This window comes from Sitophilus oryzae, unplaced genomic scaffold, assembly GCF_002938485.1.
Source record: "Sitophilus oryzae breed Bouriz unplaced genomic scaffold, Soryzae_2.0 scaffold_1586_pilon_pilon, whole genome shotgun sequence".
Lineage (NCBI taxonomy): Eukaryota > Metazoa > Arthropoda > Insecta > Coleoptera > Curculionidae > Sitophilus > Sitophilus oryzae.
In genome coordinates, this window is record NW_022146265.1 from 430396 (window position 1) to 447235 (window position 16840).

General features: G+C 34.0%; 1 protein-coding gene across 5 annotated transcripts in view; it reads left to right on the forward strand.

The window, feature by feature from the left end:
• LOC115879743 (fatty-acid amide hydrolase 2-B-like) overlaps positions 1-16840 on the forward strand; it is a 56109-nt gene that overhangs the window by 31870 nt on the left and 7399 nt on the right. For all 5 annotated transcript variants that reach the window (XM_030896717.1, XM_030896719.1, XM_030896716.1 and 2 more), the window contains 6 exons: positions 1914-2100; positions 2217-2342; positions 2723-2853; positions 11180-11455; positions 11768-11908; positions 11965-12083. In XM_030896717.1, coding sequence (XP_030752577.1) covers positions 1914-2100; positions 2217-2342; positions 2723-2853; positions 11180-11455; positions 11768-11908; positions 11965-12083 — 980 coding nt within the window. The remainder of the gene's footprint in view (positions 1-1913; positions 2101-2216; positions 2343-2722; positions 2854-11179; positions 11456-11767; positions 11909-11964; positions 12084-16840) is intronic.

A 16840-nucleotide genomic window follows, 5' to 3' on the forward strand; every position in this document is an offset into this window, starting at 1 on the left:
CATTTCTTCTATGAAAGCTTTAGTTAAAAATATTTTCGCACTGAAGTAAAACTATAGTGTGAAATATTTTTTTTAAAAAGAATTTTATTTAACGAAGCTAGAAAATCAAGAAGCATTTATTAATAATGAAGACGATATGCAGGGTATCCTAATATTCTGTAGAACTACGTATTGCGTATAATCTTACAACAGTTTGGGGAAACCCCGTTTTTTAGGCTTAAGTTTTTTTTCAGAACGTGCGCTTATTAATAAGGTCGTGTCTCTAAAATGTGCTATAAGTATAAACAAGTTCAAGTAGCGGTTTGGTGCGTCCTTCCGGCAGTGAGAGGCAACATGCGGCACAATCACCATACACCTTGTTACTCTTAACAAAAACAGAATCATTATTTTATAAATTGGCGGGGTATTAATGATATAATCTTATGTCTAACATTAGAAGTGGGATGTTATTCCCATAATAACAACTTTTTGGCAGATTGTTTCCATGAATTACTCACCGTTCTTTTTTTACAAATATAACCTTACATACGACGGACCTCTAGACAAAAGTGCTTGGTTTGTCTGTTAGAGGATATCAATGAAAAATAAATCTGAACGTTAATTAATTTAAAATTTACGAAGTTTATTGTTAAAAATCATTTGTGATACTACATAACAGTCCACATTTTTTACAGCTAAATAATAGCACAAATGTTTTAGATTTAATGCACCTGCATATAGCTTGAAGGGATAAGAAATATTTTTTGTAGGTTAGGTTCGGAAATACGTACAATTTTTTTCTCAACAGCTAAGCGAGCTGGCGTTTTTTTTTACAAGAGACTAAAAATGTGGTAAATACTACAAGGGACTTTTTTACGAAAAAAAATTAGACGTCATTCTATATCCACTGAATATTGGGACATCTTATATAGTTTTCGTATTTTTCAATAATACAGATGGGTATTTTGCCACTAAACAGAGAAATAAAAAGTAAAAAATAGTTTTTTTTTGTAAAATGTCAATGAATCATTATGTGTTTTTTGCTGGTTAGGCAAACTTATTTATAAAACTCATTGAGAAACTGGTTTTCATCTGGATTCTAAAACACTGGCATTTTATACAAATAAATATTATTAGTTTTAGGTAATACTTATTAGTTTGTGGTAACACATTTCGGAAAAAATATGGCGTTCAAAAATAAATTATTCTCAGAAATAAGAGTGCAATTTTAGTTATAATTAAATAGGTTCATCTATTATTTTCACAATTTGCAGAAAGTTTGTACACAAATCATTTGATTACTGCCATTGCCATCAACATCCAATGACAACAAACTTATATTTTGTTCCATTTTCATTGTTTTTATTTCTAATAGCGTTCAAAAAAAACGGCGTGTAATTCATGGAAAGAATCTGCCAAAAAGTTGTTATTATGGGGATAACATCCCACTTCTGATGTTAGACATTAGATTATATCATTAACAAACCCGCCAATTTATCAAATAATGATTCTGTTTTTGTTAAGAGTGACAAGGTACGTGATTATTGTGCCACAGGTTCCCTCTCACTGTATACGTACACTATTCTGTACTACACTGTACGTACCTTATAACTTATACTACTTCATTTATAAAAAAAGAACGGTGTGTAATTCACGGAAACAATCTGCCAAAAAGTTGTTATTATGGGAATAACATCCCACTTCTGATGTTAGACATAAGATTATATCATTAATAACCCGTCAATTTACGAAATAATGATTTTATTTATGTTAAGAGTGACAAGGTGCGTGATGATTGTGCCGCAAGTTGCCTCTCTAGTGCTGTACTTATGATAAACATTAGACATTTTACTATCTTCTCAACTTACTCAAAATATAGAAATAGTAAATTTTTTATTGTAATTTTGATTGTATTTCTGTAATTAAATTTTTAGATATCTTGCGTGGAAGTTATAGAAAAATATATTGCAAGAATCAAAGAAGTTAATCCAATTATAAATGCAGTCATTGAAGATAGATTCGTTCAAGCACTAGAAGAAGCAAAAAAACTGGACCAATGGATTAATTCCGATGACTTTGTAAAAAATCAAGATAAGATTGCGAATGAGTACCCCCTTTTAGGTAAATTAAATTAAAACTAAATAAGACAATATCTGTCAATATTTCCTTATTGAAACATGATTGAATACAATAATTTTGGATGTTTCGATTTTAAAAGATATTCTTTTTTTACCTAGGTGTACCAATTTCAGTGAAAGGCAGTATTGGCGTAAAAGGGCTTAAACATACCAGTGGTATGGTTACTAGAAATAAAATCACAGCTGAGGATGATGCTGTTTCGGTCAAACAAGCAAAAAAAGCAGGTACAATTAAATATATATTTTTTTCAAGTTGGGGTCCGGCAATAGTCAGGCTTTTTTGTGCTTCGGAATTTTGTTCAAGTGCAAATATAAAGTATGTACTAGGATGTATTGAAAAAAAAATATTTTAACTTCTACAGGGTGGCTCAAAAAAGTGTGGATGGATCGGGATTATTTTTTTAAATGGACACCCTGTATATTATTGCATTTTCAACTTGACATGCAAGCCATTCATCTTATTTACTATTTTTTCTTTTAAGAAATGAGAATCCTTTTATTACACCTTGTCAAGTACCTATACCATAACTTCCAAAAATAACACAAATTAGAACTTTAGTGTATAACAATAAACCTAAAATACAAAAAAAACTTGTTATTTTTAGGAGCTATTCCTCTGTTAGTGTCTAATGTCCCTGAGCTTTGCATGAACTGGGAGACATCTAATAAACTAGTTGGAACAACGAAAAATCCTTACGACACAACAAGGACCTGCGGTGGATCTTCAGGAGGCGAGGTACTAATATAAGACGAACACCATAATGATTACATTTTTAGTTAATTTTATTTAAATTTATTAGAATTTATAAAGATAAACCGATCGACAACCTGATTTACTTAGTCAGATTGTACATACTGTTACGTTTTTTGTCGGTTCCGTGTGGATAGAAAGTCACAATTTATTTAAACACAATTTATTTAACACTAATTAACTAAAACAATAACGATAAAAGACTTAAAGAACTATTTACAAACGATTTACAACTATTTATCTAGAAAGAATTTATTTTAAATTTAGCGCGTCAACTGTACTCGTCTTATTTATATCTGTCCTCTTTAGGCCCCAGCCGCCGGCTTTTATACCCACAGCTAAAGATTTCTCGAATAGTCCATAGATCGTTAGGTGCATAGAGAAGTTTTCGATTGTTCTCGTATTACTCCATTCCAGTGGAACTCGATTCTTCTCGAAACTTCGAATGAATAATTACGGTGTTTATTCTTTAATGCGATGTTAAGGTCATCTGAGGGCGGGACATATAGTTAGGTTAGGTCGAGTCCACACGGGTCCGCAACAATACAATACTTTCTAGATCCAAAACAGGAGACATTAATATTTGACTGTGAACATATTTGATCTTCCCTATCTAATCGTGAACTCTATCTTCACACTTGATAATGATAAGTTATACATCATGTCCCGTTACGTCTCTTTTTCGCTATAATCGAACATTATTTTCGCTATAATTGAAGGCAATATCCATGCAGCTCCATTTAAAAAAATTGTTCGCTAAACGAGACAGCTCTAAGGCGCATTCTCACGACTCGTGTACTTGATAAAAATTTGCAATTGGTATACAGGGTATACACGGTGCAGCGGGCATCTATACAGAATTTCTAAGTTATTTAATATAGGAGTTACGCAGCACTCCCCCAGACCCTGTATGCCAATAAAAAATACTTGCCAAGTACACCAGTCGTGAGAACGCGCCATAATAACTCTGTGGCACTTGCTGCCAACCTAAAACAAGGTTGCCATAATGTACTGTTATATGGAGACGCCTGATTACTGCGAGGTACGATCGGCCTATTTTTAAAAGGGCAACTAACTATAAATCTCATTTTCGTAAAAATGTGAAGCTGCCTGGTTATTGCAGCCATCCCTTTAATTATATTATTGAAACAAATATGTCTCATATTGATACTATAAATTCTGATGTAATTGATAACAGTTATAACTGACTTGGTTTTATATGAGATCTTATATAGTCTATAAAATGAATAACTTTGAATTTTGACCGTTATTTTTTACCAATATGGCAAATATAAAATCCCTCTGTCAAAAAAGTTACTGATATTCTTTAAAATGAGTGCCTGAACGAATCAGATAGGTAACTCTTTTTACTTTCGTGAAATAGACAAGGAAAATAATAAAACAAGTTACAGTCTTCTTGCAAAAATTACCACAAAATGTCATAATTGTCAAAAGTACAATGTCATCAGCTTTTGGCATTTCTAAATATCAGACCAATGCAGTCTCTAATAGACCAGCCTCGGTCAAACGAGATTTATGACGTCACGCTAGTTAGATACTACGGATCAATAAATATGTTGTAGAATACATGGAAAACATAATTATTCCTCGTATTTTGGGTTTGTATTTTAAAAATGATACAGTTTACATGAAATATACATAATATACAGTTAATAAATACAATATATATACCTATTTATAGTAATAAATACTTTGGCAAATAAAACTATGAACCATAAAAATGCAGCATATGTTTTACAATATACAAATAATGAATAGGTACATAAGTTAATGGGGAAAATGTAAAATATATTTTAAATTTTAGGGTTTGAAAATCGATCTAATTTAACAAAAAACATTCAATATCTACTAATAGTGATGTATTATTATTTGCATTCACAAAACTTATATGTATATTTCATGTAAACTATATCATTTTTAAAATACAAATCAAAAATACGAGGAATAATTATGTTTTCCATGTATTCTACAACATATTTATTGATCCGTAGTATCTAACTAGCGTAACATCATAAATCTCGCTCCGGGGCTGTTCTATTAGAGACGGCATTGCGTCAGCATGGCCGCAAGTTGCTAACCTAATAAAATTAACACTAGAAAAGCCCGCGGGAACTGTCAAATTCAAAGTAATTCGCTTCGCAGACTATAACTATTTATAGTGAAAAAAACTGTCTTGCGACACTTTTTTACAATTTATGTTTTTGATGGGATCGTGTTTTTTTTTCAAAAAATATTTGCCTTCTCTCGTGGGGAGAATCTTCACGTAATAATAAGTTTTATTTTTCATATAAACATATAGGTCCGATTCTGCTTTTTTCATAACTACATGCGTTAAAATCTTCATTTTTTTATAATTTTCTTCCAAGAAAAGTATAAAAGTTACTAAAAATGTTAAACATTTTAATGCTAAAAAAGTTAATCGCCATTAAAAGGCTAACAAAAGAAAAAGTGTCTTTTAGACTTAATCTGTTTGTTGTTTAAAAGAAAATGAATTTTCTAAGTGTTTTGAAAGAAGAAGATTTAAATAATTTTGCAGAATTGTCAAATTCCGAAGATTCGGCAATTGAGGAAGATGGCCAAGAAGATCACCTCACCTCACTCAACGTACGAACACATTATTTGAACATTCGTGAGTATAGACGTTCTATGGCATCCGGAGTATTCTGCATATATAAACATTTTATAACAGTGCTTCGGATTACAGATAGTGATGAAAGACCTTTTTTACAAAATAATGTATTTACTGAATGTTTTGATTTATACCAAGAACACATAGACAACGACAGTGCTAGACATCGGCATTTCACATCACACTTCACATCAGGACTTAATAGTGAAAATTATAAGTGTGATGTATGTGGCGTAAAGCTATACAGGGTCCGGCAATAGTGCGTCAGGCATCTGTAGCTCCTAGAATAAAAAACTTGAGAATTTTGTTTAAGTTCGAACCTAAAGTTTGTACCAGGATGTATTTCAGGAAAATATTTTAACTTCTATAGGGTGGCTCAAGAAAGTGTGAGTGGACCTGGATGATTTTTTTTAAATGGAACACCCTGTATATAATTGCATTTTTGGCTTCCTTTCAGATCACTTTACATAATCCTAAGATATGAATAAATATATTTCGATAGTTTCAGAGATATTAAAAAATAAATAAAAAATATGTATTTTTTAGCCCTTCTTAAAAAAATTATTAAAAATACAAGAACCTGTTCTGAAATCAAAACTATATTAGGTATTTACTTTAGATAGTCTGTTCTTACTTTGTTATAAATATGGTAATTGTATATCATACAGGATGTTCAATATTCTACGCCAAACTTTCTAAAATATAAAATAATTTTTCTTTATTATTTTAAATGGAACACCCTGTATATTATTTTTTTATTAGATGGAGAGTTAAAAAACGAGCATTTTTTTTATTTAGAGTATTTCAAAATTTTGAACGGTTTCGCAGATACGCGCAGTATTATTTCATATGGCGCTTTCAATGGTAAAATACGAGAGAAAAATCATTGGGTGGCTTTGATAAAAATTTACTGTGGAAAATGCCATATGAAATATAAAACCGCAAATATCTGCGAAACCCCAAAATGTTCATTTTTTAATTCTCCGTCTACTGAAAAAATAATATACAGGGTGTCCCATTTAAAAATAACGAGGAAAAATTATTTTATATTTTAGAAAGTTTGGCGCAGAATTTTGAACATTCTGTATAATTTACGATTTTCATATTTATAGCAAAGTAAGTACAGACCATCTAAAGCCTAATCTAAATACCTAATATAGTTTTTATTTCAGGACAGTTCTTGTATTTTTAATAATTTTTTTAAGAAGGGCTGAAAAATACATATTTTTTATTTATTTTTTAATATCTCTGAAGCTATCAAAATATATTTATTCATATCTTAGGGTTATGTAAAGTGATCTGAAAGGAAGCCAAAAATGCAATAATATACAGGGTATTCTATTTAAAAAAAATCATCAAGGTCCACTTACACTTTTTTGAGCCACCCTATAGAAGTTAAAATATTTTCTTGAAATACATCCTGGCACATACTTTAGGTTCGCACTTACACAAAATTCTCAAGTTTTTTATTCTAGGAGCTACAGATGCCCGACGCACTATTGCCGGACCCTGTATATAGTAACACAACCTACATGTTGTTTTGTGTGTAATGGTAAAAATGAAATATGGTAATATTTCATTTTTACATTTAGTATATGTTATCACAATATAATTTTACATACCTAGTTTTATATATTATATGTATATTTGTTAAAATTAGTTTTAATTAGTTTTGCATTGCTTAAGATTTTGTTTAGAGTTATATATGTATTATTTGAATATACACTTTACTTAAATGAACACTTGTTAAAACAATGTATACAATTTTAATGTTAATATTTCAGTTTTCTTAACATTTTTTTTCGGTTTATTCTGTGTTAAATATTACTATTTATATTTTCATCATGGAAATTTATATTATAAATATTATTAAAAGTATTTTTGTTTTTAGTACTATGAAAATCATATTATCTAAGACATACATTTTGTCTAAAATATGTTCTTTTGATTGGAAATGATTGGTGTAGTATGGTGTAGTAATGGTGTATGTAATGTAACTATGGTGTAGTAAAATAAAACTAAAAATATCTCTTCTTAAAATTTTATTATTTTACAGATTAGGTCCTCTTTTTATTGTGATGGTAAAATGATATCTAATAACATCTTCTCGAATCTGTACTAAATATGTGTAAGGTGAACAGCACATTGGACATTTATTTATAGCTCTTAAACCACAATTTACATCATTCCACCTAAGTATACAATGTAAACAAAAGAAATGACAACACTTATTTGATACATATGTTTCATCATGAAATCAATTAATTCGTAACATATAGCACAGATCACTTTTTTATTCTTCTCATCATCTCCATTTTCAGTCTTATTTTTTAAAACAGTCAGAGTTTCTTCCTCTTCTCTATGTGGAGATTCTAACACACTAAATAAAGAGTTATGTTCTTGAGATGTTGATTGAATACTATTTCTAATTGATTCACTCATTTTGGAGAGACTACTAGTATGATCGAACAACTCTAACGATTTAATAAGAAATGGTAAAGATGTGGTGGAGATATAAGCGAAAAGATGAGTATTGGAAGTGGGAGGAGTGAACGGCCCCTTATGCGATCTGAGGTATATGCATGTGGGGATCTCGTATGTGAAAAGATATGTATTGGGAGTGGGAGGAGTGAATGGCCCCTTATGCGATCTGAGGTATATATACATGTATGTATGTGGGGATATATACAAGGTGGCCCATCGAAAACGTTCCGCAAGGCATAACGGCCAGGGTAATTTTTTTTTCAGAAAGTTCAAAAACACGTCAATTTTATTTGTGAGGGGGACGACTTTTACCCCAAAAATGATTGCAAAATCTTCAACCCTCTAAGCGGGAGTGTAATCCCCCAACTTTTTCAAATGGGAAGGGGGGTCAAGTGGTAAGTAAGTTTATTTAAACATTTATCAGAGAAAATGATAAGGATAAATTCCTTCGACCAATTTGCTGTTTTTTCTTATTATTTCTAGATGTTTACGCATTTTTCCACTTGCCACAAGGTTGAACGATCAGGTGCGGCAGTTGCTAGATAGCTGTTCTGTGACTTGTGCGTTGAAGTTCTTCTCAATATCGTTAAACTTTTTAACAATTATGGTGTACTCACTTGCAGAAAAAGTAGAAATAATCGAACTTTATTTTAAAAATAATGAATTTAGCAATCGGGTTCCGCAGATATTCAATGAATGCCATCCTGAAAAACACCTTTATGGCAAAATTGTTCGCGAGTTAGTAGCAAAATTTCGCGAAACTGGTTCCGTTATGAATAAAAAGAGGCAGAGGGAAAACCCTGTAGTAAATGAAGCTATGGAGGTATTCGTATTGGGCCAAGTTGCCATGGATAGTACGCTGAGTACAAGAAAATTAGCCAATGCAAAATTAGCCGGCGTGAATCGTACCAGTGTCCAAAGGATATTAAAAAACACAAGTTCCACCCGTACAAAATTCAGTTGGTACAAGAACTCAACGAAGACGATTTTGATCGTCGCTTGCAATTTTGTGAAACTGTGAGTGAACGAGTGGCGAATGATAATAATTTCCTATTTAATGTGTGTTTTCGGATGAGTGTACTTTCTTTTGAACGGTGTAGTTAATCGGCATAACTGTCGGTACTGGGCTGAGGGGTTTTTCACGAGGTGCACATACAAAACCCTCAGAAATTGAACGTGTGGGCTGGTATTTTTGGAAATTCTATTTTGGGTCAGTTTAACGATATTGAGAAGAACTTCAACGCACAAGTCACAGAACAGCTATCTAGCAACTGCCGCACCTGATCGTTCAACCTTGTGGCAAGTGAAAAAATGCGTAAACATCTAGAAATAATAAGAAAAAACAGCAAATTGGTCGAAGGAATTTATCCTTATCATTTACTCTGATAAATGTTTAAATAAACTTTTCAAATTTCAATCCGTCATATTTTCTCAATGACTCGACCGATTTTCAAAAACGAAGCAGGAAAGTATAGAGAATAAAAAGCCCTTTTCATTGCGATACCACTTGACCCCCCTTCCCATTTGAAAAAAGTTGGGGGATGACACCCCCGCTTAGAGGGTTGAGGATTTTGCAATCATTTTTGGGGCAAAAGTTGTCCCCCTCACAAACAAAATTGACGTGCTTTTGGATTTTTTGGAAAAAAAAATATCCTGGCCGTTATGCCTTGCGGAACGTTTTCGATGGGCCACGCTGTATGTGCAAAATGTGTATTGGGAGTGGGAGGAGTGAATGGCCCCTTATGCGAATTGTGAAAGACGAGGAGGAAGATGAGGAGGAGGATACCCCTTATACTAACTACTAGTGGCGTACATGTTTTTTTTTAGAAAAATATTCCAATAATAACCAGTAATATGCACGTCCCTGGTTAATATGTCTACTATATGTCGTATTAAAAAAATATTGAAACTTTAACTCCCTGTAGCTACGAAACAAAGCAGAATCGGACATCGGACCTATGTCGACATGAAAAATAAATCTTATTTTTACGTGAGGAATTTCTCCACGAGAGAAGGCACATGTTTTAAAACACCCTGTATAATTTAGCAATTGGTAAAGAAATCGAGAGAACAACATTTTTAATTTTAACTTCGTTTTAACTGATCTCGTTACAATTGAACCAATCAGTCGTAACAATCGATAGTCATTAAATTTGTTGAAATAAAACTGAATTGTTCGGCATCGCTTGGAAAAAATTAATTAATAATACTTTTTACAGAGAGTTATTCGTTCGACGAACGTAAAAGTTGAAACAAAATATAATATAAATGCGTCATAAAGATTTGCTTCTACATTTATTTTGTTAGCTAACACGTTAAGCTAATGTATAGTACATATCAAATAAGAAACAAAAATATATAATTATAAATATATAAAGAGTTATTATTTACATCAACAAAACTCACCTTCTCAAGAGCACTTAAGGAACATAAATGGCCATTACTACCGCTTTCCCGTTCAAAATATTAAATAATAAAATTGCGATGAGTTTGTTTACGGCTATCAAGCTATCTTGTACACTTCGCACTAAATGAGGTTCTAAAAAGAACAATGTTCGACTGCAAGGTCTGCTAGTAAACATTTTCAAGCTTAAAGTATCAGAACACTATTTATTTTAACCAAAAACTCGTAATATACAAAACTAAAGTGTCAAAACGAATGACAATGTCAGGAAATAAATAAATAAATGCGGCAACTTGATATTTTTTACAGCAGAGCTACCACCTGAATCCCCATCGCGAAATTTAAATTCCAGTTAGTCAGCACGGCGCGGAATATGTCCGTGGTTGGCAACAATGAATTTAAAAATCGCGCCCTCGATTACGTATCTAAAAGTTTAATTGGTATCAAATATAGATATCACTAATGTAGATATAAATTCCATATCATGAATAGATGGCCCGAGTTACGACGCTCTAAAGACCCATTTCAACTTTCTAATTGCTTACCACTTTTTTTTCGCTAGCTCGTGTGTCAAGGCTTTGAATTTTTACTCCCAGCGTGCGTAAAGGCACTTCAAAAAGTATATAATTAATGACCATAAAATTTTGCATGATTGTTTGAGTGATATTATAAAAGTTATAAAAACTTTTATAATTGACTTCTTGGTCAAAAGCAAGTGGCAATGAGTTAAAAGTTATTATGAGGAATAATGCATATACATTTTCTTTTTTTAGGGTAGTCTTCTTGGTTCAGGAGCCTCACTTATCGGTATTGGATCAGACATTGCCGGATCCTTACGTTTGCCAGCCCATTTTTGCGGAGTGTATGGACATAAACCTACGCCCTCCACTGTTTCCGATAGTGGGCATTTTCCCAACAGTACCGACCGGGAGCAGTGGGAAGGAGCGTTTACTATAGGACCAATGAGCAGATACGCTAAGGATTTAAGGACTCTGTTGAAAGTGATAGTCAAACCCGAAAAACAAGAACAGTTAAACTTAGACGAAAAGGTAATTACCCTTCCGTTACGCGTGTCTCGTTTTTCTACGTAAGAACTCGCGTGGGGTATTTTAATTCCCTAATTCATTTTTAATCAGAAAAATAAAAAAAATTGGATGTCATATTACTAATAAAGAGTACTGAGTCTGTGGTTGGTTCCTTGTAAAACACCGTTGAAATATTAGTATTTTAATGAAACACGCTTTTAGATGTATCAAAAAATGTATCTTTTTTATATTAAGACTTACTTTTTATTACTTTAATTAGCAATACTAATAATTTTACTGACTACAAATTTATCTTTAAAAAAATATATTTTTTAGGTCGACATAAAGAATGTAAAAGTACATTACATCAACGATTATCCGGACAATTCCTGCGACAAGACTAGTCAAGAATGTTCAAACGCAGTTCTTAAAGTAGTTGATTACTTTAGCAAAACTTCAAACGCAGAACCTGAGAAAGTAAGTTTTGTGGATGCCGAAATAAATAAAATAACTGTAAATTTCTTTCATTTTAGGTTGATTTTCATCAGCTTCAATTTGCTGGAGAATTGGCTGCAATACACTTGCTTCAAATAGACGACATTAATGATATTTTTGACAATAATGACAGCTGTACTACAACTGAATATCTTAGGTATGATATCTTTTGAATAATAATACTGGAAATCTCAATTATGCAAAAAAATTTAGATAAATTTAAGTTTAGATAAATTTAAATTTGTACAAAAATGTGTGTATTTATTATACAGCATGAGTCTTAAATAAGTGCAAATATTTTCAGGACTGGTAGATTTCGATAAAAGAAACATATTTTCTCTTTACTGTTTTTCAAATGAGTCCAAAATAACTGAGTTATTGTACTTTGAAAATTTCCAAAAAAAATTGTTTCTTAAGTTTTGAGTTTTCTTTCTTGTAAATTTAATCTATTACCTATGTTGTCATATTATTAAGAAATTATGTTTATTATGTAAAAAAAAATCAAAACATTTTTCGAGAAATTTCAAATTTTCAAAATTATTTTGTCACGAAAAAAACTTGTATCGTATTTCTGGGGTTGTGCACTAAATACACTACCTCTAAAATATTTACAATTATTTTTTTTTCCACAATAAGGGGCCGTCCTCTGCCGGAAACACTGCGACCTGTGAGGCCTATTGTGTTTGTCCCCTTTCTATATCTGCACCCATTCTCCTATCTCTGTGCCCTGCACTAACTTATGCAGGTCCTTGATAGGATGGGAGCATAGTTCCTCCGGTTCTAGCCTAGCTTTCCCAAATAAAAGTGTCGCTTGCGATCCAGAGCTCGCAGTGACATATTATGTGCTCCGCTGTTTCAGGATCTTTAGCGCAAAGTCTGCAGCAAAGACTTCCTTGATACAGATTGAGCTTGTTCAGGTAACACTTGACAGCCATATGTCCTGTCAAGAGGACTGTTGTAATCCGCAATTTATTCCTGCTAAGCATTAGCAGTTCTTTTGCGGTTTTGGAGCTAGGTCCTTGGATAAAAGCCTTGCTGTGCCTGTGCCCGTGTCGGTTTCTCCAGTGGACATTCTGCTTTTTCCTGATCCAGAGTTTTAGTGCACTACGGGCCATACATTTGGGTATTCCCAGTACTGGCTCTGGACCAAGATAAGATGCCGATGATCCTTGCCTAGCTAGCTCATCGGCTTTTTCGTTGCCTTGGATGCCGCTGTGGCCCGGCACCTAGAATAATTTAATTCTGTTCCGTCGAGCCATAGCTTCCAGTTCACCTAGGCATTCCCAGACGAGTCTCGACGATACCTTTGGGCTCATAAGCGCCCCAAGTGCCGCCTGTCTGTTTGAGCATATATTGATGAGCTTATCTGAATAAGCTCTTCTATTGTTTTCTTTCGCACATCGTAGAATGGCGAAGATTTCTGTCTGGAATACGGTTGAGTCTTTACCCAAGGAAAACGATAAACTTACCCTTGGTCTTTCCCGAAATACTCCAGCTCCTGTTCCTTCAGCGGTCTTTGACCCGTCTGTATACCAGGTTAGTCCATCCTGAAGGAATGTTATATCTGTCCACATTCCTCGATCCATTTTGTTCACCTCGAATGGTTTGTGATAGTGATAAAGAGGGGTCATTTGGTCCGATCTTATTTGGAGTAGAGGTCCTCCGATAGGATTTCCCATCTTTGAGTGTCCTGTTTCTGTCCTATTTCCCAGAGACAAGACACTTTGTTGTCGATAGAGTCCCATTCTTGCCTCCGCCTGGATCACTATGTGAAGAGGCGGAAGGTCCAGAAGCGCCTCCATTGATGCAGTGGGCGTTGATTTCATCGCCCTGTTATGCTCAGACAAGCAAGTCTTTGCACCTTGCTGAGGCTGAGCATTGTTGTTTGTTGCATTACCTTAGGCCACCATACCAAGGATGCATATGTTACTGAAGGCCTCACCACTCCAGTGTACAGCCAGTGCACCATCTGTGGTCTAAGGCCCCAGATTTTTCCATGAAGGCGTCTGACTACCGCTAGTGTAGTCACCGCGCTCCTTGTGACATTTTCCAAATGTCGGTTCCAGGTCAGTTTGGTATCAAGCGTGATTCCTAGATACTTGACCTCCCCCGAGAGAGGAATCTCATCACCGCAGAGTCTTAGATGGCCTAGTCCCTCAAGTATTCTGCGCTTGCTGAAGGGGATTATTACGGTCTTTGTAGGACTAATATTTAGTCCCTCCCGTGTCACCCATAATTCCACAATCTTTAAGGCCCTTTGCATTCGCTCCCTTACTGTTGTGTTAAACTTACCTCTGACTGACACGACCAAATCGTCTGCATATCCCAGAGTGTTGAAACCAGCCCTGTTGAGACTATTAAGCAGTCCGTCCATAACGAGATTCCACAGCAGAGGGGAGAGAACTCCCCCCTGCGGCCATCCTCCCGCCACCCGGACTGCAACAGTCTCATTTAGGAGGGTGGTATATGCCACTCGACTTTTGAGCATGCAGTCTATCCACCTGCAGCAGGTCTCCTCTAATCCGAGGTTCCTTTGTAGCTCTCGTCAGTGACTGAAATGAGGTGTTATCAAACGCCCCTTCTATGTCGAGGAATGCCCCTAAAAGCACTTCTCTTGTTTAGAACGTCGACTCCACTTTGCTTACTAGCTGATAGAGTGCCGATTCGGTTGATCGTCCTGCTGTATAGGCATGCTGGTCTTGGTGAAATGGTCTTTTTCCCATTATTTCATCCCTAACATACCTGTCCATTAGTTTCCCAAGAGCCTTTAGTACGAACGACATAAGACTGATGGGCCTAAAAGCCTTTGCCGTAGAATAGTCCAGACGCCCATTCTTGGGTATAAAAGCTACCCTGGTCAGCCTCCAAATTCTCGGTATCTATCCTAAGGCCAGACTAGCTCTTAGTAGTGTACAATTATTTAAGACTCACCCTGTATAAATACAGTAAATAAAAAGAAAATAATGAATAAAAATATGATACCTTCCAATATGAAATTTGAGCTAGGTTGGTAAATTATTGAAGGACTTTGACGACCTTTTTGATAATGAATGAATTTTTGATAATATTTGGACATCATTCTGTCTAAGATAAATCTCCATTATCAATGACAGAAACGTCGCGCTACTGGGATGAAATTTGGTATGGCGATTAATTGGACCATAACCAACTAGACCATACATAACTTGTCAGAGTATGATAATCAATTTGTATATAACAGACGTGGAAAACTTATGTCGTCTGATCGCGATTGGTTTGGTGTTGAGATTATATTGGCGGTAAAACAATTATTTTGTCCCATATTAAGTTTGATCCGACGTTTCGTGTAAATAAGTTTATCATTGCGATGTGGAAAATTTGCTATTGAAGGAAAAAAGTATACTTTCTGACATAAATAGTGGCGACCGACATGATGACATAAATTACAATGATTGATATTCATAAGCTGATTTTACATTTAGATGTACAATCAGCTTATGAATATCAATCATTGTAATTTATGAATATATTGTAATTTATGAATTGCATTTAGATGCAATTAAAATAAATGCATAACTTAATATACAGATGACATAATAGTCTAAGAGCTAGCAACGTTTTCGAGAAAGTATTTTAAGACGTCTGGCTCTTTGATATATCTTTTATTATGCTCTCTGGAACAGCGTGCAGGCCGTCTGGCTGCCGATACACGTTGCGTTCACTACTGCGCATCCAAAGAAGATTCTCTATTTTTTACTTAGCGCTTTAAATTCTAGTATTGAATAAAAGTCGAGTAAGTCTCCATTAGCTCAGCACGTAGAGCTTTCGCCTATGAAGCGAAGGTCATTGGTTCGATACCGGCTGGGGTGCAACTTTTTTATTTTTTTTTTCGTTTATATTCTGATAGTAAAGTATTAAATATTTGCTTTTTTATCACAAGAACGGATAGCGTTTATGGGTTTATGATCTCTAGTGTACATAAGTAGAATTTGTTACTTTCATTAGTTTTGAAGGATTATTATAGTAATTAATTATTAGATAGGTTTAGGATGGTCTGGCTGCCGCGCCGGTAGGTTGCGTTCACAACTGCGCATCACATGGGTACAGGGTGTCTCATTTTTGTGCGTTTTTTGGGATTTGGGATATCTGGGATTTCTCGTTTATGAGTGGAGATACAATTATGCGTTTTTCTTCACATTGCTTTGCTAGTTTTTTATGTAACTAAATATTCTACCCCTAGATTTGCTAGATTTTCTACACATTAACATTAATCAATCTTGTTTAAAAAGTATTATTTTATTTAATTTAATTTAAGCAGATAATTTTGTTTTCCATCGTTATCTTAACAAACTGAACTGAAAATAAACTTGTGTAGCTTTTAAATAACAATCTGTTAAAAAAAGTATTATTAAAATGATTATTAAAATAATAAACAACAGCTGAAAAAAATATTTTGAAGAAAGACAGGCAGAAATTACCTTCATAAAGCATTAAAATGTTAATTTTTATATATTATGTTTAAATCTTTAAAATGAAATTATAAACGAGAAATCCCAAAAAACGCACAAAAATGGGACACCCTGTACACATGTGATGCGCAGTAGTGAACGCAACCTATCGACGCGGCAGCCGAAGCATCCTAAACCTGTCTAATAATTAATTACCACAATAATCCTTCAAAACAAATGAAAGTATCAAATTCTACTTATATACACTACGGATCATAAACCCATAAGCGCCATCCGTTCTGGTGATAAAAAAGCTAATAATTAATACTTTACTATCAGAATATAAACGAAAAAAAAAATAAAAAAGTTGCACCCCCAGCCGGTATCGAACCACTGACCTTCGCTTCATAGGCGAAAGCTCTACGCGCCGAGCTAATGGAGACTTGCTCGATTTTTATTCAATACTAGAATTGCGCTAAGCGCTAAG